The 25,272-nt window shown below is 39.2% G+C and overlaps 1 protein-coding gene across 5 annotated transcripts in view; it reads left to right on the forward strand.

The window, feature by feature from the left end:
- ATOSA (atos homolog A) overlaps positions 1–25,272 on the forward strand; it is a 53,539-nt gene that overhangs the window by 3,547 nt on the left and 24,720 nt on the right. For 3 of the 5 annotated variants that reach the window (XR_012153996.1, XM_073303841.1, XM_073303842.1), the window contains exon 1: positions 13,927–14,132. The exons of 1 other annotated variant lie outside the window; for it this stretch is intronic. Coding sequence is in view for 3 of the 4 variants with exons in the window: in XM_073303841.1 (XP_073159942.1) it covers positions 14,096–14,132 (37 nt within the window). In the remaining variant the exon portion in view is untranslated. Of the gene's footprint in view, positions 1–13,926; positions 14,133–25,272 lie in introns of those variants that run through there. One more of the 5 variants, XM_073303839.1, reaches the window with a different exon arrangement.

A 25,272-nucleotide genomic window follows, 5' to 3' on the forward strand; every position in this document is an offset into this window, starting at 1 on the left:
AATTTTGAAATCTGTATTTTCAAAGTGTATGTTTGAGCCTTCATATCTGTGCACAGAAATGTACTGTACTTCTGCATTTCTGAATTGGATAAATTGTGTGTGTGGGGTGTCATTTGAATTGTATATTTTTTTCTGTAGATGTACATGCCTTCAAAAATCAAGTGGAGAAAAGATTTTTTTTTTAAATTAAGGTAATGCTTAACTAAGACTTACCCAAAGGGATTGAAAGATATAAATGTTTGAGGGGGAAAGAAGGAGGATGATTGTCTGACATACCTTTATCACAGTACCTAATTATGAGCTTTTCACAGAGACCAGGTCTACACGACAAAGTTTTGTCAGCATAGCTATGTCGGTCAAGGGTGTGAAAAAAAACTACACCCCCTAGCCAACATAGCTATGCTGGCAAATGCCCCAGAGTAGACACAACTATATCAACAGAAGACTGCTTGTATCAGCATAATTAATGTAATTCAGGGAGGTGGTATACTGACTGAAAGACTGTTGGTTTATGCTGTGCCTCCATGGTGGCTTTGCCAGTATAGCTGTACTGCTGTAGCTATACTGGCAAAGCATTTGTATTGTAGACAAGTTACCAGTAGAGAGGAATGGCAGACAGGGAAGGAAAGAAGAGGGGAACTAATTCTGATGTCACACTCTTACTAACAGTGGGGTTTTTATAGGACAGTAACTCTGAAGGGGAAGGTTTATGTGGGATAGAGGTTTATATGGGATAGAAGATCTAAAATACACAATGTGCCTTATAATGAGAGAAGTTTGAAAATTGCAAAGGATAAAGACAAGAAATGTTTCAAGGGAAGTGGCTGGGAAAAATGAGTATAGAGCTCCAAAAGACAAGTTCATGGAGCAATCTTGGAAGCTAGGGAAACAGTTCGTAGATCTGGAAGTGCAAGGAAGGATGTAGCCTCATCACAGTTAAGTGTGAGCCCTCATTGGCTGCGTCTTCACTAGACTTTTTCACTTAAACTTCACTGGAGCTCCACCACTGGGAGCATTAATGTAGGGAGGTAGCTGACTCCTTAGCTGCTGTCACCTAACCCTGCTTTCAGCAGGTCTAGATGACATGGTAGTTAAAGCATTGATAGCCACTTGTCTGTATTAGCATTATTACTTGGTATGTTGTTGCCAAATCTCTATCACAAGTCTTGCAATATTTGGTGTTTTTCCTGGAGTCATGTAATTAAGTAAGAATCTCAGATTTCATTACCAGTCACAGAAGCTACAGTGCGCAATTTTAAGAGAAAACAAATTCTAGTGTTGACAAAACTGTCTGTGTAATGTCCTAACTTATGTACAGAAATTTGCTTGCACAGATATACGGTTCTCTTGCAGTGATGGTGCTTGACCTCTTTGCTCTCAATAGGTACCTGCCTAGTGCATTCCATAAACTAGTTATTTTATATATAATTTAATTGAACGAAGTACCAACAAGATGTGCACATATACACTGAGTTGCTGTTTGGTCTTATTAATGTATTAACCCTTCTCTTTCCTTACCCATTTCTTCTCCAGTGTTTGTTACTCTTTTGTGGCTCATTTGTGACCCATCTCAAATTAGACTGTCAGTTCTCTAGGTAGGAATCATCTGCACCTTTAAGTGTTAATTCAGGGGAAAGGGGAAGGTTTCCTGGCTGACTCGCTTCTGTCCTGTCATCGAAGCAAAAAAAGAGGAGACCATCAGGCTGAAGATTATGCTCCTCTCTCCTTCCTCCTTTCCAGAGAAATCAAGATTGGAGGTGCTGAGTGGTCTGTTCCTAGCAGTTGGGTTGAGAGACCCCCTTATGTCTCTTTCCAGTGATCAGTGAGGGGAAAGCCACTTGTTCAGCCTTCATAGAAGTTTGGCCAGCCTTGTCACATTGAGGCTGTACATGAAAGATTTTCCAGTGGGCTGTAGGAAGAGGGATTGAAGACCAAGATTTACAGGAAGTTGGGAGTAGTGCTGGCCACAAAACAAGAATTTAGTGTTGTGAAAAATGTTGAGCTTTTAGAATTTTTCATTTTACATTAGAATGAAACTGAGACCTTTTGAAAAAAAATTTGTGGAGGTGGGGGGGAGAAACAAAACAGAACAGCAGATAGCCCATCCTGCACCTGAGAAACCTTTCCAGAAGAAAGTTTTGTTGAAACAGATTTATTTTGGTTTTAATTAATTGACATTTTCTGAAGAGAAAAGTTTCGCTGAAAAATTCCCAACCAATTCCATTTGGGAGCCTGTTTGCATGAGCACTTCTTCCCCTGGCCAACTGATACTGAGTGCATTTTTTTTTTAAGGGGACATTGTTAGGGGGGATACTTTTGTTTCAGGCATAATTTGGCTTTTTTTTTTTTAATTTTTTTCTAACTTCACAGAGGGTTCCTTGCAAGTATTTTAACAAGTGGTGAATAGTACAGCAAATAGATCAAGTAATGAACAGACCTTTTAAAAAAAGAAATGTGTAATTAATTGCATTTTAGTGTCCTATACATATGACCCTTCATTTTCAGTTTAAAGCGATTTTTTACTGAAAAATTCCTGGGCTTTACAAAGTATTATTCAGTTGTTTCTGATTTTCACCCTACTTTTGTATCATTCAAATGTGTGTATATATGTATGTTTTATTAGGAAAATACAATACATTGCATGAGATATATGTATTACAATAATATATTTGTGTGTGTATATGCAAAGCTGCCTGTTGAAGTAAGGCTATGTATTAGTCTAAAAGATACACACAACAAACAAACAGGCACGCATGCAAGCTCTGAAGTGCGTATACATCTTAATGTACTGATAAATCTCATGCCCACCACATACACATTTCAAGCTGTTAGCAGATAACTGTTTAAAGATTTGACACACTAAAATGGGAAGAAAACCGAAATCTGCATCAGAATACATTTCAGAACACAAGGAAGTATTCAAAAGTTTTAAACAAACAAAAACAGGAGAAAAGGATGAAGTTGAGTGTTTGCGCTGAAACTGGTGTTGTCCAATTATTAAATCTAAATATTTAGAGGCTAATAGTTCTAAGTCTACAAGAGTAAACTGTTTATTCAAATGAAAACATTTATTTGGAGATTAGAGATGTATTGTTTTCTTAAACTGAGAAGTGGCATTATATTTTGAGTTCTGTTTTAGTTCTGCAGCAAACCACATTGATAAATGGAATTCAAAGCATTAATCTACTGAATACTTTTTTCTCCTGTCTTTCCATCCACCAAAATAAACACTGATATTTACCCAGAAAAAAATTAATAGTTTTTTGCACTGATTTTTCACCTGTTTTTATTGTTGTGGTAATAAACACTGATATTTTCCTGGGGAAAATTAAATAAAATAAAAACTGAAAACGAAGGGCCCTACCTGTACAACATTGTAATACAGACCCCTTAATTTTATAATATCTACTCCCCCAATAAAATGGTGTCTTAAATACTTATTTTTGATATTGTTACATTTTGGAAGCTGACAGTTTAAAATGAATAATACAAGTTATGTAGACAACATAAACAAAAAGTGGAGGTGATGCTACTTCCTGTTTAATAAGGAAACTATCATTCTAAATATCTTTTAATTATGCTTCTGGCTATAGGTGCCACAGGTAAATGCAGGGAAGGGGAGATTGAACTGAAGGTGGTGCTGATTCCTGTTTAGTGGAGAAATTATTCTGATAATGATCAGTTGTGGCTCTGGTGCCATGGTTGAATGCAGGGAGGATGGGGATAAGATGATTGGAGAGAGGAGGCATGGGTGTGCTTTTTCTAATCCTAAGATTACTGTTATAGAGTAATCTTAAAAACCAGATGATTCGGATGAAAAACATATTGATGGGCAGTCAGAATATTAAACTGAAATTCCATTTATAAGGCATGAAGCCATCTAGGCTTAATCTATGGGGAAAACAGATTTGTTCTTGTAGTATGCAGTATACATATGCATACATGGTGTTAGATATCAAGGTCTTTTTCCTTTTTGTTGAGGAGTTGGGTTCTGGTTTCTTTGATTTTTCTCTTTAATATCCACCCCCTTCCTGCCAAAACAAGACTGTATACTCTAGTAGTAAAAGATTACTACAAAAGTTGGTTTAAGTAAAATTTTAACCATGAGATGATGGTTTTCTTTGTATTAATAATGAGACTTTTAAGAAGAAAATATTGGTTATTTATAAATGGACTTAATTAAAATGTTTCCTATTGTGAAAACTTTCATAGTTGAAATACAGATAAAAACATTTATTGCCTAAAATTGAGTAATTTTAATAGTATTGAAAGGCAAACTGCTAAAGGAAATTGATAACTTCATCTGTGAGGTGGAAATTTTTAAGAATTTAGAATTTTCCCCTTCACCAGAGCCCTGGAGAGAGCTGCTCTGCTGTGGTTTCACTTTATATGTCTAGGGGGGGTGGAGTTGAGCTCGTGCTATCTTGGAAGATTAGGGTGACCAGACAGCAAGTGTGAAAAATCGGGACGGGGGTGGGGGGTAATAGGAGCCTATATAAGAAAAAGACCCAAAAATCGGGACTGTCTCTATAAAATCGGGACATCTGGTCACCCTAATGGGGATGGTGGGGCTGATGGGACTGCAACTACATGGGTTCTGGCTATCCAACCCATCCCCCATTTTGGAGGAAGTGCAGTGACTGGTGTAAAGGCAATAAGTCTCCACATCAAAGTGTCTTCCCCTGCACTGTTTGGCCTAGTCTACACTAGGTATGCCTGCAGACCCATTTAGTGTAGATGCAGCTTTTGCAGTATAAGAGTTCTTTTGCCAGTCTAGCTTATAAGATAGGCTGGCAAATGTATATTTTTTCTGGTATAACTGTGTCTACACTAGGGCTTTTGACAATATAAAAAATGTCACCCCTAAATGATTTAACTATCCTGGCAAAAGTTTCTAGTATAGACTTGATCTTACAGAAACCCCGTCGTGTGGACTGAGCTGTACACTGGTCTGTGGATTTGACCCTTATGACTTGATCCAGCACTCACTGAAGTCAAGTAGGACTTTTCACCAGGTCAGATCCTTAGGGTTCAACATGTATTGAATCTTAGGCATTGCTATTCTGTCGTTGATTTTAGAGGTCACATTTAAGTCATTAGGCGAGCTGAGTGACTGCCAGGCCCAAATTACTTGCCTTACAACTTTTGCTGATTGACTTCAGTTTAAAGTAGACTATAGAATAAAATTCCGCTTCCTAAAATCAGCAGTATTCTCTGGAATAGGAATAGTGTCACCTGATTGTCACTTTGTGTTGTCACTTTTTACTACAGTACCTTTGTTGAAAGACTTTGTCCCTTCAGCACTTCACGCTGGCAACTGTGTTTCTCTGGTAGTTTTGAGAAAGGACTACCTCAGTACCTCTGTTAGAAAGGTTCTGAAAATGGATTTATTCTCTAATTGCACCATCAACACACAGTGCACATCTATCTATCAGTGCAATAATTAGTCAATAGAAAAATATACTTTCATTGCAATTAACTTTTTAGTAACTATCTCCTCCGTCCTGATGCAGTAACTACTAGCTAAAGTCTTTCAAATTTTGAAAAACAATGACTTGAAATAGCTTTTAAGGTATGATAGAAAGTGTTCTATCTTGGCTTTACATTGTTCACATAACTTACTGTTTGTGTTTAAGGGCTTTTATATATTACGGCCAACTTAAGTCTTCAAACATGTAGTGTAGTGGTCTCAGAAGTGCACATACAGTTCCATGGTCACTTTTGCACTTGTAATTTCTCAAGTAAATCAGACTTCATGCATAAATAGGCTATTAAGCACATAAACAATTTGTGTGAATGCAAATTAAGCAATATGGGGCGCTGTGTGTGTGTGTGTACAATCTCACTTCTAGTTACTGAAAATTCTCCATAACATCCACACCCCCGCCCCTTTGGCCTTTTCATTCTTCCTTTGGTATATCTGCCGTTATACACAGTAAACAATGTACACTCCTACTTGGATTATATACACAATTTGCTGGTACTAAAATTCTAAAAGAGACTTTTTAAAAGGCTTCCTGTAAACAAACAGTAATTTAATTAAATGATATGACCATCTCAAATGTTCTCCAACCACTTTCATTTAATTATACGAGTTATTTTGACCAAATCAAAATTCTGACACTTATAATTTTGCTCATCATATAGTTTAAATGTATAGATTTTTGTTTTAATTTGTTATGGTAGATTTTGTAGCTATGAATATTGGCCTAACTTTTAATGTTAGCAGCTTTAAACAATTTTAGAACAAAAACTGTTCGGCACTGTGCCAGAGAGCCTTCTAAAATTATAGGTTTCAGAGTAACAGCCGTGTTAGTCTGTATTCGCAAAAAGGAAAGGAGTACTTGTGGCACCTTAGAGACTAACCAATTTATTTGAGCATAAGCTTTCGTGAGCTACAGCTCACTTCATCGGATGCATACTGTGGACTTTTTGTGTGTATATAATATCACCTTCTACACTTTCCACAGCATGCATCCGATGAAGTGAGCTGTAGCTCACGAAAGCTTATGCTCAAATAAATTGGTTAGTCTCTAAGGTGCCACAAGTACTCCTTTTCTAAAATTATGTAGACCTAAAAAATGAAACCGTAATAATGGTGAATAGAGGGGCTGTTTCTAAAAAGGGCTTGGGGAATGTAGAGAGAATAACTACGTATGCAGTCAGGTAGGTGAATAAAGCACTTCAGGTAGCAAAACTGGGAGGAAACCTAATTTGTGTTCTGAACATGATCACAGTCTCATTGCAAATAAATACAAAATCATTGTGTGTATAGTTTTATCAGCAATGATTCTGAAAAGAACAAATTCAAAATAATGGAGCTTGTTTCCATAACACTGTTTCCATCTGAACTATTTAACTGCACCACTGGGTGCATAATATTTTTGGTCACATGCTCTGGAATATTTTACTAGCATGTACTCTTTCAAGATTTTCTGTGCCACATAAGAAATCTCTCATGGATGAAGAAGAAAAAGTATGCACAACTAATCAGTGCTCTGTTTCCTAATTTGTTATTTCTCTAGAGTTCTAACATCCTAAACCTAATATGCTTGTGATACTAACTGCGAAAAACTACATTGATGCTGCACTGTTAAAATCAGGACATACAAAAATTAGGGACCTAACAGCAATGTTAACTAATTTGTTGGTAACTGTCTATTTAATAGTGCATTTTTTTTTTTTAAGTTTCAGTGAGACTGTCCAAGAGGAGGGGTGGGAAAACCTTAGGGTTACACTTGAACAGGAGGAAGAGGTAAGATATTTAGATATATTTCTAGTTATAGAAATATAATTTGACTCACTAGTTAATACCATTAGTATAGCAAAAAAGATTCAGATTTATAGTCACCTTAAAGTCAAAGATTGCTAATTTCTGGTAAGAATAAGGAAAAGTTGGAATGTGTTGGTTGGTGAGGAAAAGCATAGACGATTTACTCACTCATATTAGAAAATCAAAAAGCTATAGAAACATGGTCTAGTGGATAGGGCATAACGCTGTGAATCAAGAGACCTGGGTTTCTGTTCCTGGCTTTGCCATTGACTTGCTGTGTGGCCTTGAACAAGTTCCTTCACCCCTCTCTGCCTCTATTTTTTCTTCCTACCCTTTGTCTGTTTGATAAATTCACTGTAAGGTCTTCATAGCAAGGACTATATGTGCCTGTTTGTTTGTACAAAACCTCATTCATGGAGTCCCAATCTCAGATGGAGCTTCTTGGGGCTATCATAATACAAATGATAAATCTAATGGTGGATTGGAGGCATCAACAGATCTATATTTCTATTACTATGCTTTCAGAAGTCCTACTGTAACTACTTGATCAGCAAGAGGCATGCATGTTTTAGACCTTAGAATGATTTTTAAATATTCTTCCATGAAATATTGCATTAACCATTCTGCTTTAATATTACATTAGTATTTTAAAAAATAATCTCTTTAATAGTTTGTACTTAATGTCATTTAAGGCCCTAATGTGCTTCCACTGAGGTCAGTGGATTTTGCCATTATGTTCAGTGGCAGTAGGATTAGGACCATAGTGATCCCATTTAGGCTTTGAAGTTCACATCTCAGAATATATCTTCACTGCAGAGTTCACTTGGGTGATTGGCACTCAGCTTGGCCTGGGTGTGAGCATCCACACTTCAAAGCCGTACCCAAGATACTGGGTCTTTACTGGCACTGCACTCACTTGTGTGTGTTGCTAGACTTCTGGGGGCATATCCTGTAGCTCTTTATGCTGAGACACTCTGATTTTTCCCAGTGAATTGTGGGAAAACTTGTCTGTCATTTTAAACACACAGGGGAATTGTGAGAGGGCATTGGAGGACTATTTGCACTTGAGTGGTTTAGCTTGCATCCTTGCTGCAAAATGGAGATGCTGGCAGCTCGAGTGAAAGTAGAACCCAGGCTGTAGCTCAGACCACCAACTGTGCCAGTTCTCCTGGGTTGAAAGCACCACTAAACTCAGGCAAGAGGGTTTTGTGTGTGAATGGAAGGGACGTTAGAGAAAAGACTTGAGTTACTTTTCCAGTGAAGACGTGAAATGTGTGGGCAAGGAGGAAAGGGTTAGTTTTCACCATGTCAACTCCTGGTTGTTTTGTCTCAGCATTTTTTGTAAGTCGGGTAAACTGGGCAGCAGTACGTTTACTTGTCTGTGTCTTATGAATTTTCAAAATGCAGCCACAACTGAAGAGAACTTCCTGACCCCATCCCAAAGTCTCTGCTTTGTCTTTCTGCTGGGGTTGTCTGATGGCAAGGTTCCTCCCCCTCCCCCCAAAGGAATTTTACTGTGGGGAAGGGAATTTCACATCAGTAGTTACTGAGTAGGGACTAGACTATTGGGATCAGCCTGAACAAAGAATGGGTAGTGAGATCACAAAGGATGATAAGATTAATTACTGTTCTGCTAAAATAATGGCAGATACCTACTGAGCCTGCTCAGAAGTGAATTTCCTGTCTGCCCCCGCAATGATTTTAACTTTAATTTGCACTTTTCTTCCCCCAAACCTAATAAAGTACACAGATTTTATTAAGGATATTATTCATGCCAGGTTTCAAACTTCAGATGTTACTTTTCAATAAAAACAGGATTGGGTTGGTTTTTTGGGGTTTTTTTTTTTTTTTTTTTTTTACATTGAGAGGAAAAATGTTTCTCCCTTGCCTCTCCATTTCAGTACTTATAGCTTAAAAAGGGTCAAAGGGATTCTGTTCAAATTTCATCATTGAACAGAGACCAAACATGGAAAATTGAAGCCCAGAAGGAATACATCTGGAAAGTTAGGAATATGAAAAGAGGGGTGAAAAACAGTTGCTGCCATAACTACAGTAATAACTATTTTCATGCAGTACTTGGAATGTTCAGATATAACAACTGCAGATGGACCATAGAGGTAGGAAGAATATCGAAGACAGTAGTTTCAAAGGAAAATTTAATTCTAATTCCTTTAGGGGTGTTTGGATTTTTTAAAAATGTAATTTGAAAACCACTTATGTTCTAACGCTGCAAAAAATGTATAATTGTTGAAGACTCATGCTGTGCCTTGAAATGAGCTTTGTTTAGAAACTTACACACACTCATGTGTATACACATGAATACATGAGGCCTTGTTACGTAATATGTATCTTTTGTACAGCATTGAACCATACTTATTTCACCTGGAAATAATTTAATAAAACTTATTTTCTATCAACAAAATATAATATAGTAATTGAAGGAGGCCAACGGCCGAGAAGTCTAAGAAGTGGTCATTAATGACCTTTGTAGAGAGAGGTTTTGCCGAAGTGTAGAGGAAAAAGACAGATTACAATAATTCAAGAATAGAGTAAGGGCTTGTCTACACTTAAAGCACTATAATAGCACCAGGGTTGCCAAGTGTCCGGTTTTTGACTGGAATGCCTGGTCAAAAACGGACCCTGGTGGTGCTGAGTGGGCCATTAAAAGTCTGGTTCGCAGTGCAGTGGGGTCCAGGGCTAAGGCAGGCTCCCTGCAGGTCCCCAAAGTGGTTGCCAGGTCCCTGCGGCCCCTAGGTGCATGGGCTGCCTGGGAGTCTACGTGTGCTGCCCTCACCCCAGGTGCCAGCTCCGCAGCTCCCATTGGCTAGGAACCGTGAACAGTGGGGGCGGCACCTGCAAGCGCAAGGACGGCACATGGAGCCTCCCTGGCTGCCCATACACCTAGGGACTGGACGTGCTGGCCACTTCCTGGGAGCCACGGTAAGTGCCACCAGGACCCTGCACTGCTCACCCCAACCCCCTCTCCTGAACCCCAAAACCCTCATTCCTGGCCCCACCCTAGAGCCCACACCCCCAGCCGGAGTCCTCACCCGCCAGCACCCCAACCCCCTGTCCCAGCCCGGAGCCCTCTTCTGTACTCCAGCCCCACCCCAGAACCTGCACCCCCTCCTGCACTCCAAACCCCTTGGCCTCAGCCCGGAGCCCCGTCCTGCATCCCAAACCCCTCGTCATTAAAGGTAGAGGACAAGGAGCTTGATGAAGGAAAGAATAGGGAAGAGGAAACTGAATGCAGTCTAATATTAATCTAACGCTTCAAGGTTAAATGTTTCAGTTTCATTTTAATAGCCTTGTATTGGTATTCGTCAATTATTGTTCCATAATGTTCAGTTTTTGTGTGTGTGTTTTTCTTTTTTTGGAAAATGCTTGTGCTGAGTGGTTAAAATTCACTAAGCTCAGCATGGCTTCCTATTATTGTACTTCTTTTGTTTGGGTATACTGTTCAGGCATTGAGACGTGTCAGTAGTTGTGTTGTTATGAGATGATATATTTTGGATGCGTTAGAAGGCACAGTTAAAGTATGTTGCCTGATGTGCAGTTGCAGACATGATGCATACAATGTGGCCTGGTCTACATTGACTACTAAGTCATGGCAAGTATCATGTCAGCTAATTTTAGTTTTTCATAATTGTTTTGCAACACAGTAAAATTTAGTAGCATAGCAAAGTTGCTATTGAGACTGCATCTAGACTACCACATGCATTATTGAGCTCTGCAACATTAGAAATATCTTAACAAATTGGATTCATAAGAAGAGCAACAAATGATTAAAGGGCTGAATAGACTGACCTGTGAGGAAAGATTAAAATCAAAATATGTATAGTATGGCCAGATAGCTACTAAGACAGCAAGTCTTTAAAGAATGTAAATACCAAGTAGATCTAAGAATTAGAGTAGCGCAAAGAGGTATGAGAATGAATAATGGGACGAAAAATTTCCTCACCCAGTGTGTGTTCTAATGGTAAGAACTGTTAGACTGTAATTGTCTTCCACTTGAGTCATTTTAAAACTGGACTAGACAAAGAACTAGAATCTGTTTTAGGAAGTAAGTTTGCATTGGCTGGGATGTAGACTTTGGGATGTCTATACTGCAAAGAAAAACAAGTCTGGGTGAATTGACTTGGGTTCTCTGAGCCTGGGCTCCTGGGCTAAAATAGCAGTGTAGAAGTTTGGGCTTGTGCTAGAGCCCAGGCTCTGAAATCCAGGGAGGGTCTCAGAACCTGGGTTCCAGTCCAGGCCTAGAAGTCTATGCTGCTATTTTTAGCTCTACAGCCCCAAATCAGTGAGGCTGAGTCAGTTAATCTGGGCTCGGACACTTGGTTCCCCAGGTTTTCCTTTGCAATGTGGATGTGCCCTAGAAGACTTTACAAGTCTTTTCCATTTCAAATTTCAGTAAGACTATGAATTTTACACAGATGCTCGTGGTTATTTAAAAAAAAACAGAAAACTTTTGTGCCATGTGCATGGATATATTAGGTGGGTAAATGCTCTAGTTACACATGCAAACAAAATATATATATAATATATATATATAAATAGAAATGAAGGACTAGTACAATCCCCTGTAGTACAATGCACTGAGAGAGGACTAAGTATTGTCTAGAGACCATCCGTGACAGGTGTCTGTCTAACTTGTTCCTAAAAACCTCCAATGACTGAGAATCTACAACAGTCCTAGATAATTTGTTCCAGTGTTTAACTACCCTTACACTTTGGAAGTTTTTCCTAATGTCTAAACCTAAATTTCCCTTGCTGCAATTCAAGCCCATTACTCTTTGTCCTGTCCTTACCTATTTGAAACTGTTGTCATGTCCCCCCTCAGTCTTCTCTTCTCTAAACTAAACAAACCCAGTTTTTTCAATCTTTTCTCATAGGTCATGTTTTCTAGACTTTTAATCATTTTTGTTGTTCTCCTTGTTGTCAAATTGGAGAAAATCCAATCTTTCCCAAAGTGTGGTGCCCAGAACTGGACACTGTACTCCGGTTGAGGCATTACCAGTGTTGAGTAGAGTGGAAGAATTACTTCTCACGTCTTGCTCACAAAACCCCTGCTAATACATCTCAGAATGATGTTCACTCTTTTAGCAACAATATTCCATTGTTGACTCATATTTAGTTTGTGATCCACTATAAATGCCAGATTCTTTTCTACAGTACTCCTTCCTGAGCAGTCATTTCCCATTTTGTATTTGTGCAGTTGATTATTCCTTCGTAAGTGTAGTACGTTGCATTTGTCCTTACTGAATTTCATCCTATTGATTTCAGACTATTTCTTCAGTTTGTCAAGCTCATGTTGAATTCTAGTCCTGTCCTCCAGAGTGCTTACAGCCCCTCCCAGCTTGGTATCATCCACACACTTTATAAATGTACTCTCTATGTCATTATCCAAATTATTTACAAAGACATGGAATAGAACTGGACCCAAGACAGATTCCTGAGGGACATCACTCGATATGCCATTCTAGCTAGACTGTGAACCACTGATAACTACTCTCTGAGTGTGTTTTTTCCAATCAGTTGTGCACCCACCTTAAAGGAGGTTAGTCTAGGCTATGTTTCCCTAGTTTGTTTATGAGAAGCTCACGTGAGCCAGTATCTAAAGCCTTACTAAAGTTGAGATGTATCACATATACTGCTTCTCCCCTATCTATAAGTCTTTTTTACCTGATCAAAGGAGGATGTTAGGTTGGTTTGTTTTGAAAAATCCATGTTGACCTTTACTTATCACTTTATTGTCTTGTGGTCACAAATTGTTGATTATTTGCTCCATTTTCTTTCTGGGTACTGAAATTAAGCTGACTGGTCTATAATTCCCTGGGCTGTCCTTATTCCTCTTTTTATAGATAAGTGCTATATTTGCCATTTTCCAGTACTCTGGGATTGTTTCTGTCCTCCATCAGCACTAATGGCTCAGAGGTCTGTTGATATGTGAAAATTGGGTAACTTTTCTTACACGCACTCTGAATACATAGTTAATTGATACACATGGTAAAATGTCCATCTATATACTTGGCTAAACCACAGGGGTTTTCTATGTACAGTGTGTATATATTTTTTCCCATTGCACAGGGTTTTGTAAATTTGCCTATCCAGTATTTAGTTTACTGTTAGTTATAAATTTGTTAGTCCCTAAGGTGCCCCAAGTACTCCTTTTCTTTTGGCAGATACAGACTAACACGGCTGCTACTCTGAAACCTGTGATATAGTATGTGTCCTTATTGTCAATTGATATTCTTATTTGGTAGGGTTATTTTTAATTGTGAATGATTTCCTTGCACTAAGTGTTCCTCTGTGTAAATGTAATTATTATACTGTGAAATCTTTATACAGTGTAACAAATGAATTCCCTGACATCTCTCTCTCTCTCTCTCTCTCTCTCTGTGTAAATAGGTCAGTTTGTATATTTTTATTTTTAATAGCACTTTAGTACCATTTTTAGTAACTCCTAATACTTCGTACTGGTCTTTCTGCTGTTCTTTCCTCTCCATTTGCCAAACACAGCTGAGTTCACAAGAGGAGAAAAGAAAACATGATACTGCTGCCAAGCAGACAGGAAACTGTAGTAGACCTTACGAGCAGTAAAGGGTTTAGGCACGCCTTCTACCCAATCAGCTGTGAGTGCTGTTGCTATGTGCACTCTTACTCTGCCTTCTTTGTGAAAAAATGTCTTGCACAGAGAGGCTAAATATGCACCCAGAGCTGAACATTTTGTTTTAACCACTGCAGACATCTGGATCTCTCAGATACTGCCAGTGTAGCCCATTTGCACCTAGGAGGCAACTTCCTTTACACAAGGATTCCAGTATGGTTTACAGTGGAAACAAAGGGCTGCACAGAGAAGGTGTGTAATTGAAGGAAGTAATTTTAAATGCTTAATTTTTTTCCAGTTTGACTAAATGTTTATGAAGGTGGGTTCTCCTTTCAAGGGACATAGAATTTTTATACACTTGTGATTAAGTGTCAGCTTGACAATATTAAACTCACATGATTTACATTCAACATTTTTGTAGTTCTTTTTCTTCAAATCATACTAGAAATACAATTTTGGTTATATTGTTGATCTGAACAAAAAAAGGGTTGGGGACAGGCAGGATGCAAGAAAGGAAAGAAAGGCCTGTCAGACACAGTGGTGCTCCTTTAATGCAATAAGGTTTTAAAGATAGTGAGATGGGGCTGAGGAGAGGGACTGGAACAAATAAATTCTTCCTATTCTAGCACAAACTTGTTTCTCAGTGAGTTTAGACTTTTTTCAGAGACTCCATTGGTACTAAATTTGACAAGGTGACAAAAGTTAGCTTACTAAAATTTTTGCTTCCCAAGTTATGAGCTCGAGAATTAAATTTTGAACTTGAAAGTTTCAAAATATTGTTTTTAAAAATATTAAATATATACTTTACTGAAGATATGTTCTCCTTTCACTTTATACATGGATCCAATCACATCCATCCAGAGAAATGAAGGTGAGAGGGTTTTTTTAAAACGAATTTACTGTATATATCTCTGAGGAGCAGGAAGGGTAAATTACTACTTGTGGCATTTTAAAGTGGACATCTGATATAATGCCATGTCTACTAATAGCCCTGGAATAGTAGTTATAGCCATATGTAACTGCTCTGGTTTTTTAAGTTGGAGTGAAAATACAAGACTTAGCAGAATGTGTGTTTCTTTTGTGTCCTGTTTTTGTTATGTAGGTCAAGTTCCTTTAACAACACAGGGAAATGATTACAGCACTTTCATTTGTGCTACTAGTTGAGTGCATCACAGTATTGTCGGTCTTTTGTCATTATTTGCTTACCCTAGGCAAATAAAGTTTATGCAAATAAGTCTCCACGTGGGCAATTAGAGAAGCAGACTTTAATATTTGGCAAAGTAATAGCTTGTCATCATTGGCTGTTCAGCTATAGCTATGCTATGTGTTTAAACTACTGTTTAATAATATAACTGATCTAGCTCAAGTGCTGAATAGAGGATGTTGGTGTCTTTCACTGTATGTAGTAAAACAGTGGTTTTCAAAAAAAATTTTCTGGGTAGCCAGTTGAAGAAAATTGTTGATGCCCGTGACTCAGTGGAGCTGGGGATGAAGAGTTTGGAGCGTAGGAAGGGCTCAGGGCTGAGGCAGAAGGTTGGGGTGTGAGGTAAGGGCTGCAGGGTGGGGCTGGGAATGAGGGGTTCAGGTTGAGGGAGGGAGCTCTGGGTTGGATCAGGGGGTTGGTGTGCAGGAGGGGGTCATGGCTGGGTTGGGGGTGCAGGCTCTGGGGTGGGACCGGGGATGAGGGGTTTGAGGTGCAGGAAGGGGATCCGGGTTTGGGGGGGCCCATGGCTGGGGCAGAGGATTGGTGCGTGGTGTTGGGGTACAGTCTTACCTCGGGCGGCTCCCGGTCAGTGGTGTAGCGGGGGTACTAAGTCAGGCTTCCTCTCTGTCCTGGCACCGCAGACTGCGCCGCACCTGGAAGCGGCCAGCAGCAGGTCCGGTTCCTAAGCGAAGGCGCGCAAGCACTGTCCCCCCACTCCCCCCAGCTTCCATGGGCTGCTTCCTGGCCAATGGGAGTGCAGAGCTGGTGCTCAGAGCGGAGGCAGCACATGGAGCCCCGTGGACACCTCCCCCACCCCAGTCTAGGAGCTGGACCTGCTGCTGGCCACTTCTGGGGCACAGCACGGTGTTTGAACAGATAGGGACTAGCCTGCCTTAGCCGGGCAGCACCCCTGACGGGACTTTTAACGGCGTGGTCGGCAGTGCTGACCAGAGCTGCTGCGACCCAGTGCCATACATTCCATGACTCAGTACTGGGTCACAACCCACAGTATGAAAACACTGTAGTAAAACATTCTCCAAAATATTGCCAATGGCACAAAGATTACCTAATTACATATATTCTTGTTCTGTATGTCAGACTTGTTGATGATATAGAAAGGGCCAGAACTCTGATTTTAAGCAAGTTTTTTTAAGTTAAATGTTCATCCTCTGCTTAGGAATGAGAAGGAATAGTCCCACTGGTGTAATCTTGTGGCTTGTGTAAGGATATCTATTGTAAAAAGAAAAGGAGTACTTGTGGCACCTTAGAGACTAACCAATTTATTTGAGCATGAGCTTTCGTGAGCTACAGCTCACTTCATCAGATGTACATCTGATGAAGTGAGCTGTAGCTCACGAAAGCTCATGCTCAAATAAATTGGTTAGTCTCTAAGGTGCCACAAGTACTCCTTTTCTTTTTGCGAATACAGACTAACACGGCTGTTCCTCTGATATCTATTGTGATTCACTGAGGAGTATTGTTCTAAGAAAGAGTAGTAGAGAAAATTAGAGAAGCCTCAGTGAACCTTGCCATCCTTTTAATTTATCTGACTAATATCTTTCTTTACAAATATTTACCCAAGACACTATTATTGTATCTTGTGAATACAGTACTGCACAAATTTAATCTGTGTGTAGCGTAACAGAACCCTATATAAAAAGATACTGCTTGCTGTTAATATCCTTAAAATTCTGTCTCCTGACCATTTTTAAATTAAATCATATATGTACAAAAAATAAAATAAATTATAGATTAAATTGAGTGAGGATTTAGGGGAGGGGACATGGGTACATAGAAAAAGAAACTCAAATGAGATTTTCCTGAGGTCAAAAACTCATTGTCCATTGAGGGTGGCTGACAGTGAAAAAGAGGACGGAAGATAAAGTACTGGGAAACTGACTACAAGTGGAATGTTAGTACTTGGCTTAGACATGTTATTGAGATGTAATAAAAATGAATTTAACCAAGGCAGGAAACAATGGCTACCCCTCAGGTAAGCAGAGCCAATTTAATTTAGTTTTTCCCAATAATACATAAATCATGTTGTCATGTAAGAGTTATTATATTGTATAAAACTACTCCAAAATCATTCTGTAAATGCGCTGCATTTAAAAATGGCACCTATTAACCTAATATCCACTGTTTTGCACATATATAACTTAGGATAAGGAAAATATGGTAAAATAGAATCTTTAAAACCCATATTTGGTTTAAGCAGTAGAAATTTTTGGTCCTATGTAATTTTAGTCCTCTTGAATACTAAAATATTTTAAATGCCAATTAAAATGTAATCAGTATATCATAGAAGCTTGTAAAATAGTTATATTATGCCCTGTGACACACACAGTTCTATTATTCTGTAGCCGTTAAAAGACATGTTCTTTTGTTCTGTGTACTCATACTTCTATAACAGGCGCTGGTGCTTATTTTAAAATAAGCTTCACCCCCCTCCCCCAGTTTTTAGGGATGTGTGAAACTTTTTCCTTCATTCTCATAACTAAAGCTTCCAAAGCAAATAAAAAATCATGGCCTTGCCAATTTGTCGAAAGTAGAAAGATTTGGTATATTTTGTCCTGAATCATTCATAATTCTACTCCACCAAAACTGAAAGCAGGCCTTGTAGGTGCCTGCTTGAAAGGAACCTTGGGAAGTGGAAAAATAATTTACCTGAGGAGCTTCATGATACTGCACTATCTATTCTTTCATGGGTTTCTCAATTCCTGATGGGCTAATAATATGTCCTACAACGTCCTTGGCCTGTGATTTTCCCAGGATGGAGTAAACTACAAATATTTAAATAAAACTTACTGAAGCTGAATGTAGCCTGAAGGTATGTCTACAGTGCAGTTAAACATCCACAGCTAGCCTGTGTCAGCTGACTTGGACTTGGGCTAAGGGGCTTTTTAATTGGGGGACATTCAGGCTGGAGCCTGGGCTCTGGAACCCTCCCCACTTGCAGGATCCTAGAACCCAGGCTCCAGCCCAAGCACAAATGTCAACAACGCAATTAAACAGTCCCTTAGCCTGAGCTCTGTGAGCCCAAGTTGACATGGGTCAACTGTGGGTGTTTAATTGTATTCTAGACATAACCTGAGTGGCTAGTGAGAGGATTTTTTTTGGTGAAGTCTGTTCTGAGAAGACTCCTGTCCAGAAGGATGTCACAAGATCAATTACAGACTGAAACAAGTTAGGAATAGGTTGAAACACTAGAAAAGGTTTTGGTGGTGGGGGGATGATGGGGAGCCTGGATGAAGGGAAGTTGAATTCAGAAAGATGAAAGTAGCTCTCTTCTCTGAAAATGGGTATTGCAGCAAACAATGGGGTCCATGGTCTACCTAGCTAATTCCCTATGACCTAGTTAATTCTCTGTGTTCATTCCTCCTGGTGACTTCAGTACGTCTTGTCGCTAGTTCTTTTCTAACAACTTCTCAGTGAAGGAACTCTCTGAGAAACTGTTACTTCTGACTGTGCCACGAAGGCTGCCTCAGTATTGCTCAAGGGATTTGAGTCTCTTATCTCATACTTAACCTGAATACTATCTGTCTGCTTAGTGTCCTTTCTCTAATGAATGGTCTATTGGAGAAAAAAAACTTGCCTTTTTTGGTGACAGAGACACTCTGAAGCACAAATGTCCTCTTTTCTTCTCCTTTCAAGAACTTCCTTTTAACAGTTTTTTTAAAGGTTTTTATAAACAGTGCTACTGCACTGTCATCTTGTTTCCCTCCCCCTATTTTTATCTTGCAAGTATGTTGAGAGAAAGCAGCTCAGCAGCTTTAGTAAGTGCCTGATGAAGTAACACAATGCCCCTAACAGACAAATATAACAATGCTGGGAAAGAACTATGGGCTTGGTACTGCATCAGTGCCAACATCACTTTTTTTTAAAGTGAACGTCAAGGAACTCTGAAGGTGTCTGTTGACTAGGGGGTGGTCAATACGCAGTTGACTTGAAGGACGTTAAAGAGCAAGTCTTCAAATGTACCAAGATATGATTCCTGTGGTGGATGCCTTGCTGCATATGTGTCAAGAAAAATCTGAATAGTGTGCTTGGACATCTTTAAAGCATTTAGCTGTACAGTATCCTCCTTGTTGGAACCAATGGAAAGCATCAAGCTATCTAGTCTTATTGTGATGTTGTGGTGCTTTCCCCTCTGGACCATCACATTACCTCAGCTGCATCCTAGATATTCATATGTACATGTCGCATCTTACTGATTGAGGCATTATCTCAGCAGAACCAGCTCAAGGTCACAGGTATCATGTGTCCAAGTATATGGCATCAGTCCTAGCATCCTAGTTACTGGTGCCTCAATGTACTTTACACCAGTTCTTGGAACACTAATAATGCCTTAACTAATGATGCCATCCACATTGGTCATCTCAGTGCAGTTGGAGTTAGCATACTTGTCATCCTGATTCCCACCTGAAACAAAAGGGATGATGGGGTAAGAACTTCTAGTCACATGTATGTATGAGTCGCAAGTCTTCTGACACTTGTGAACTTTTTGGGAAGTGTGGTCAGCAATAAACTAAATTCTCTCTGTGGAATCTGAGCTTGATTTATCATTGTGATGACTGAGTACTTGTTTACTTTGTAGACCCCCAAATGTCCTGCATTGAAATCCTAGTTTACATTGAGTTGCACCTCTGCTGCAGGAGATTAGAGGGGAAACCTAACATCCCTCAAGTCTGGTGCGTGAGATAGCTATAGGCAGTCAAGACTCGCAGCTGAGCATCCCTGCACTGTGATCCCATACTCTGGAATGGAAAATGTATTAACCCTCCATTCTTGCTTCCCACATAAGGAGTTACCAGTTCAAGTGAATAGGTGCCAGACCACCCTTTAGAGGGTGGCTTGTTCATGCTTGGATTTATCTTCTTCCCCAAAACTATAAAGTGATAAATTACAAAAGCCTTTTGGTGATGGCCTAGCAAGAGGATGCCTTTGACATGATGTAGCTGCCTCCAAAATAAGTGATCCCTGGTTATATCATATGTAGATCTGGGGCTTTTGTGTTGTCAAGCAAGGCTACAAAATTTCCATCAGAGAAGTATCTCCAGATTGCCCATATGAAGATGCTTTCCATATCTGCGTTATCCAGAAGAGACTGCAAAAAATCAGTAAATGTCATAAAACTCAGATGTTTTGTTTTAGGTACTTCCTCATATCTAGAAACACAGAAGGGCTGAGGTCCGTTATGGACTTCAGCTATCTCAACTGCCATAATATTCAAAATGATGTCTTTGTGAACAACTCTGCTTCTTTGAAAAGATGACAGCTGGTTAAGTTTGTGTGCACTGCAACTTAAGTTCAGTTTGCTTGGTGGGAAAGGAAAATGCTATTGGACACAATAAGTCATAGCCCAGTTTCTTTTGAGTAGAATGACTACCTGCCCACAGAAATGCATTTTCACACTTGTCTTTCCCTCTAACAGCCAAGGTCCTAATCAAGTTGGAGAGACAAGTTCTACAATATTAATAGCTCTTTAATGGCAGAGGCAAATGTGGGTCCCACTCATGCCAGTATTGGCGGTATCCAGTTCCATCAGGCTGAAATCTTATGTATGATCAAACAGAACCAGGTAACCTCTCTGCATGCTGACCTAGGATCCCCTTTCCCTATCAGAATGGCACAACTGAAAGCATGCATCCTTTCAGTGAAGTCTATTGAATTGAGTGTTTGTGTTTAAAGGCAAAGGAAACAGCTAGAAGAGAAGACGGTAAAGAAACTTCAAGAGGGCATGGATATGGGTTTCTAGAGCCCTTATAAGTTTTCTTTCCTTAGGACTTTACTGGAGAAAGACCTTTATCTTACCAGAAGATAACTACCAATTTCAGTTGTAAAGGTTTGTAAAACGTAATGAGAAGGCCCATAGGAATTCATATTACCTACCCCACATGAAAACTACTTGCTTATCATTTCTCTTTGTCAGTCTAGGTAAAAGGAATTCTCCCTTAAGATTTATCTGGCAACTATTTTTGACACTGTATGAGTATATTAAAGTTCCTCTATAGCCTCTAGTCTAATGATCAGATGGGAATTTGAAGAAAGCCCATTAAAATCCCTTTTTCTTGTGGGGTAGTAATGCCATCCGTACTAAGCCACTTTACCACCCAGAAATGTGAGTTTCTAAAATGAAAACTAATGCTCGTAGTGATAGTGTCTTCAGTTTGCAGAGTTAGTAAGAGTCAGGTTTTAGTTACTAATTTACCTTTATGCTTTTTCATAAGAAATAAGGTAGTGTAGTACACTTGATCCTAAATTCCTTCCAAAGGTGGTGGTTTAATCTAACTTAAGTAGCCACCCTGCAAGTGTTCTTTCCACATGCCTGTCCAGAAAGGCTGTTCTCTGTAAGCTTTAAAATGAAAAGGTCCCAGAGCTGTTATTTGAAAGGGAGCAAAGCCTTTGTCTATCTTGCTCTTCCCCACCTCTTTCCCCCCCTTGTTTTCTTTTGCCCCTGTGTTTCTAGTACCCAAGAGAACCATGTCTAAATAGCTGTCTGATGGCATTGTTTGTTGTTCCTTATGAGGTCTGCAACTTCAAGGTTATGTGAAGGAACATTTATTTGGAGGAATGTCTGCTTGTGTAGCTGAGTTCAGATTAGCTCCCAGGAAGAGATTTGAAGGGCAGCCATGTAGACTGACTAAATTTTATTCGAAGTGATTGAGTTCAGTATCCTGTTGTGATTTTAGCTTGTCTTATCAATGTTTCCAAATTGGAAGAGGAAATTCTTTTTACATCTGGTATTTTTAAGGATATTTTTATGCTCTTTTACACCCTTTGCTCTTGTTTTGGTTATCTAATCATGCCACTCATATATTGTCAAGGTGGTTTCTCCTTCTGAGGAGCCTGAAACTAAAGGTATCCTCAGGGTCCAGGTGCAGAATACATCAAATATATGATGGTCTATGGAGATTTCAGGAACCTCCAAGAATAAGGTTCTGCTGTGAACTTAAGCCTTATGGGGCAGAAAAGGGGGAAAGAATTTCCTGGAATTCTTGTTATCAGATGGTGTGCAGTTACAGCAGATCCTTGTCTACCTTCCCCACAAAGTTGAGGAGGTATAATCTTTTATTCTACTTCTGTTTCACACTCTGATATTGGAATGAGCCATTGGAAATGCTGAGGTCACCAGAGCTTCTTATAGAGCAGGCACGTAACATCATATTGTCTGTTAGCCAAAGACTTTACTCTCACTGGTCATGTTAATGGAGTATGGACCTAGAGTGTGGGTCTGCTGTGAATATACTTGTAATTCTATTTCTCTTGAAGTAAAGTAATCTTTTTACACCATCCAGGTTTCTACACTTTGACAATGTACACTCTTGACAACAAACAATTGGCACCATGAAATCTTGGAAGACTGTTCTAATTGTGACCCAGTTCAAATCAGTCATGTATTTATAACCAGGTAGAGACATTTCAACTGATTACAAAAGATACTGTTCACTTTATGGGTATACAACAGCTTTCTGCTTTCACAGTTCTGTGTATGCCTGCACCTACTATGTTGCTTAACTATATTGATATCATTGCTGTTTGAGGGGAAACATGGATGGCCAGTCAGTGGTGTATCTGTAGGGGATGGAGTAACCAAAGGATATGGATCAGTACTGCAGCATATGGGGAAGTGCTCTCTGAGAATATCCTACCACACACGTAGCAGGAGGAGAAAGGAGGACTGACAGTGGTTACACAAACAGGTATAAACATAGTGTGTTTTGTCTACACTTTTTAAAAAAAATATATGCCAAACTGGATACAGGAAGATAACTATGTGCCATGTAGACCTGGCACGGGCTGAAATTAGCTGACCTAGTTACTGTCAGAATCTTAATCGTGGAGTGTGCAGATACAAACACAACTTAAAGCCATTTATGCTAGTAATCAGTTGCAAATTCTGTAAGATGGAGGTGGACATGGCCTAAGAGTTTGATCCTTAGAGGTACTGGTCAATGCAGGAGAATTCATTGGTGCTCTTCAGCTTCTTTGTGCTATCTACACCAGCTCAGAGGGGCAACAAAGTCACTGCAAGGCCCTGCAATAATATCCCAGGCACAGGGGCCCCCCTTACTGGTGCTGAGATGGCTTTGGGTCCTTCCTGGAAAAGCTACCAGTGCACGGGGCTTCTTGGGATAGGCAGGAGATGTCAAAAGGATAGGAATATATGTGGCTAGAATGATACTATGCTTGAGCTATTTCCTGAATGTGCAAGATCTGTGGGGCAAGGAGCATTTGGGTGCAAGTTAGGGCAGGCTTAGGGCTGTGCTGAACTATGCTGGGAAGTGAAACCGCCTCAGATTACCTGAGGATAAGGGAAGCAATTTCTTTCCTTCTTAGTTCTTGCAGCCAGGCTTTGTTTCTTTCAGGACTGATTCATACAGAAGACATTTCAACAGTTTTTCTAGCTAAACACTAACGTGTTGTGTTTATAAGTGTGTCTTTCCACCCTTGTCCTCAATTACATCAGCTTGCATCAGCTGATTGGTCTGTGCGTAGGAACAATTACCACACTCTTCAGTGTCTATAGTCTTGGCTTTTTTCTTCTGTATAAAGCCATTAAAAGTTCTTATGTACTAAGGAAATCAAATGGCACTAAAGAAATCAATGTGCCAAACCCACTCTAATATAAAATTAAGATATTTATCACAAATTGCTTTTTTTTTTAAAAAAAAGCATGTCTGTAAAACATAAGATCAAATATGTCTGCAGTCTGTCACATTACATTAATAGTACAATATAACAATTTGCCCTGTCTTTTTATGCTTTTTTCATTAAAAGGGTAGTATTTAATGCAGCTACTTTAGTGTTTGTACTGGTATTCAAAGAATATAATGGTTGTCTTTTGATTTTATGCAGTTTTAATACTGAAGTGGCACAGTGTTTGTTGTAATTACATTAATGCAAATACTATGTATCTGGCCATTTGTGTTTCCCTACTCCTCCTCACCTCCTACTTAACTGTGATGGGAGTGGAAATCTTAAATTGGTGGAGTAGAAAGTGAGGCAAAATTTGGCAACTTCTTTTGTTTTAATCGTCTGTATTGGAAAAGTCCTGAGAGTTCTAGATTTATTTTAAGAACTCAAATAGTGTTAAAAAGGATTTGAACATAAAGGGTTCCTTAACCAGATCTTTATAAAACTTTGCATACAGTAATTATATGGAACTTCAATCACATTTTCAGAATGGTACGGTGGCTTCCTCTGTATGCATAGGAGATCTTTCTTTCCCCTTCCACTTCTCCACTAAGTATTAAACTTCAGTTTATTTGCCTTTTAAAATAAAACATACTATAGGTAGATGTTAGGAATAGTTGAATGCTTATGCTCTTCATTGCCAGTAATGTTCTTAAATATCTTAGACTTAATACTTATTCTGTTAAGATCAATACATATTTTAAGGAAACCTCTGATAATATCACTTAGGGATTCTGGATTTTGATTTCCAAGTACTTATTTAGGACCCAGTTTCTTTATTTACTCACTGTTTTGGTCTCACACTTGGATGTGTTCACACTATATGTGGTTCATTAGATCAGTTTTTACTATAGCATGAAACCACACTAATATTACAAATTGTAAAATACTTTCTAAGCACTCAGTTTTTAATGCCAGAACAGGGACCCTTATGATCCCATAGTGTGATGTCCTGTGTAACACAGGCCCTAGAATTCACTCAGTAATTAGTGCATTAAGCCTGATCATCTGTGGTTGAATTAGACTAGAGCATGTGTGTTTAGAAAGACATCTGGTCTTAAAAGTTCAAGTGAGGGAGTCTACTATCTCCTCCAATAAGCTGTTATAGTGATTAAAAGGCACACAGTTTTAACAGTGAGAGTAATTTCCAGTCTGGATGTTTCTAGCCTCAGTTTTCAGCCATTGGATCTTGTTATTTTTTCTGCTGTAATAAATTGCCCGTGGTATCAGATATGTTCTTCCTGTGTAGATACTTGTAGATCATTATCAAGGCACCTCTTAACCTTCTCTTCAGGAGTCGATGTACTGTAGATCCTTTTGGTCTCTCATTTTAAGGTAGGTTTTCCAGACTTTGAATCATTCTTGTAGTGTTTTTCTGAGCCCTCTCCAAGTTGTCAACTTCTTTTTTGAAGTGTGGATGCCAAAATTGGAAACCAGTATTCCAGTAGTGACTTCACCAGTGCCATATACATTGGTGATATTACCTCACCC

Source organism: Lepidochelys kempii, chromosome 10 (assembly GCF_965140265.1).
Source record: "Lepidochelys kempii isolate rLepKem1 chromosome 10, rLepKem1.hap2, whole genome shotgun sequence".
Classification (NCBI taxonomy): domain Eukaryota; kingdom Metazoa; phylum Chordata; order Testudines; family Cheloniidae; genus Lepidochelys; species Lepidochelys kempii.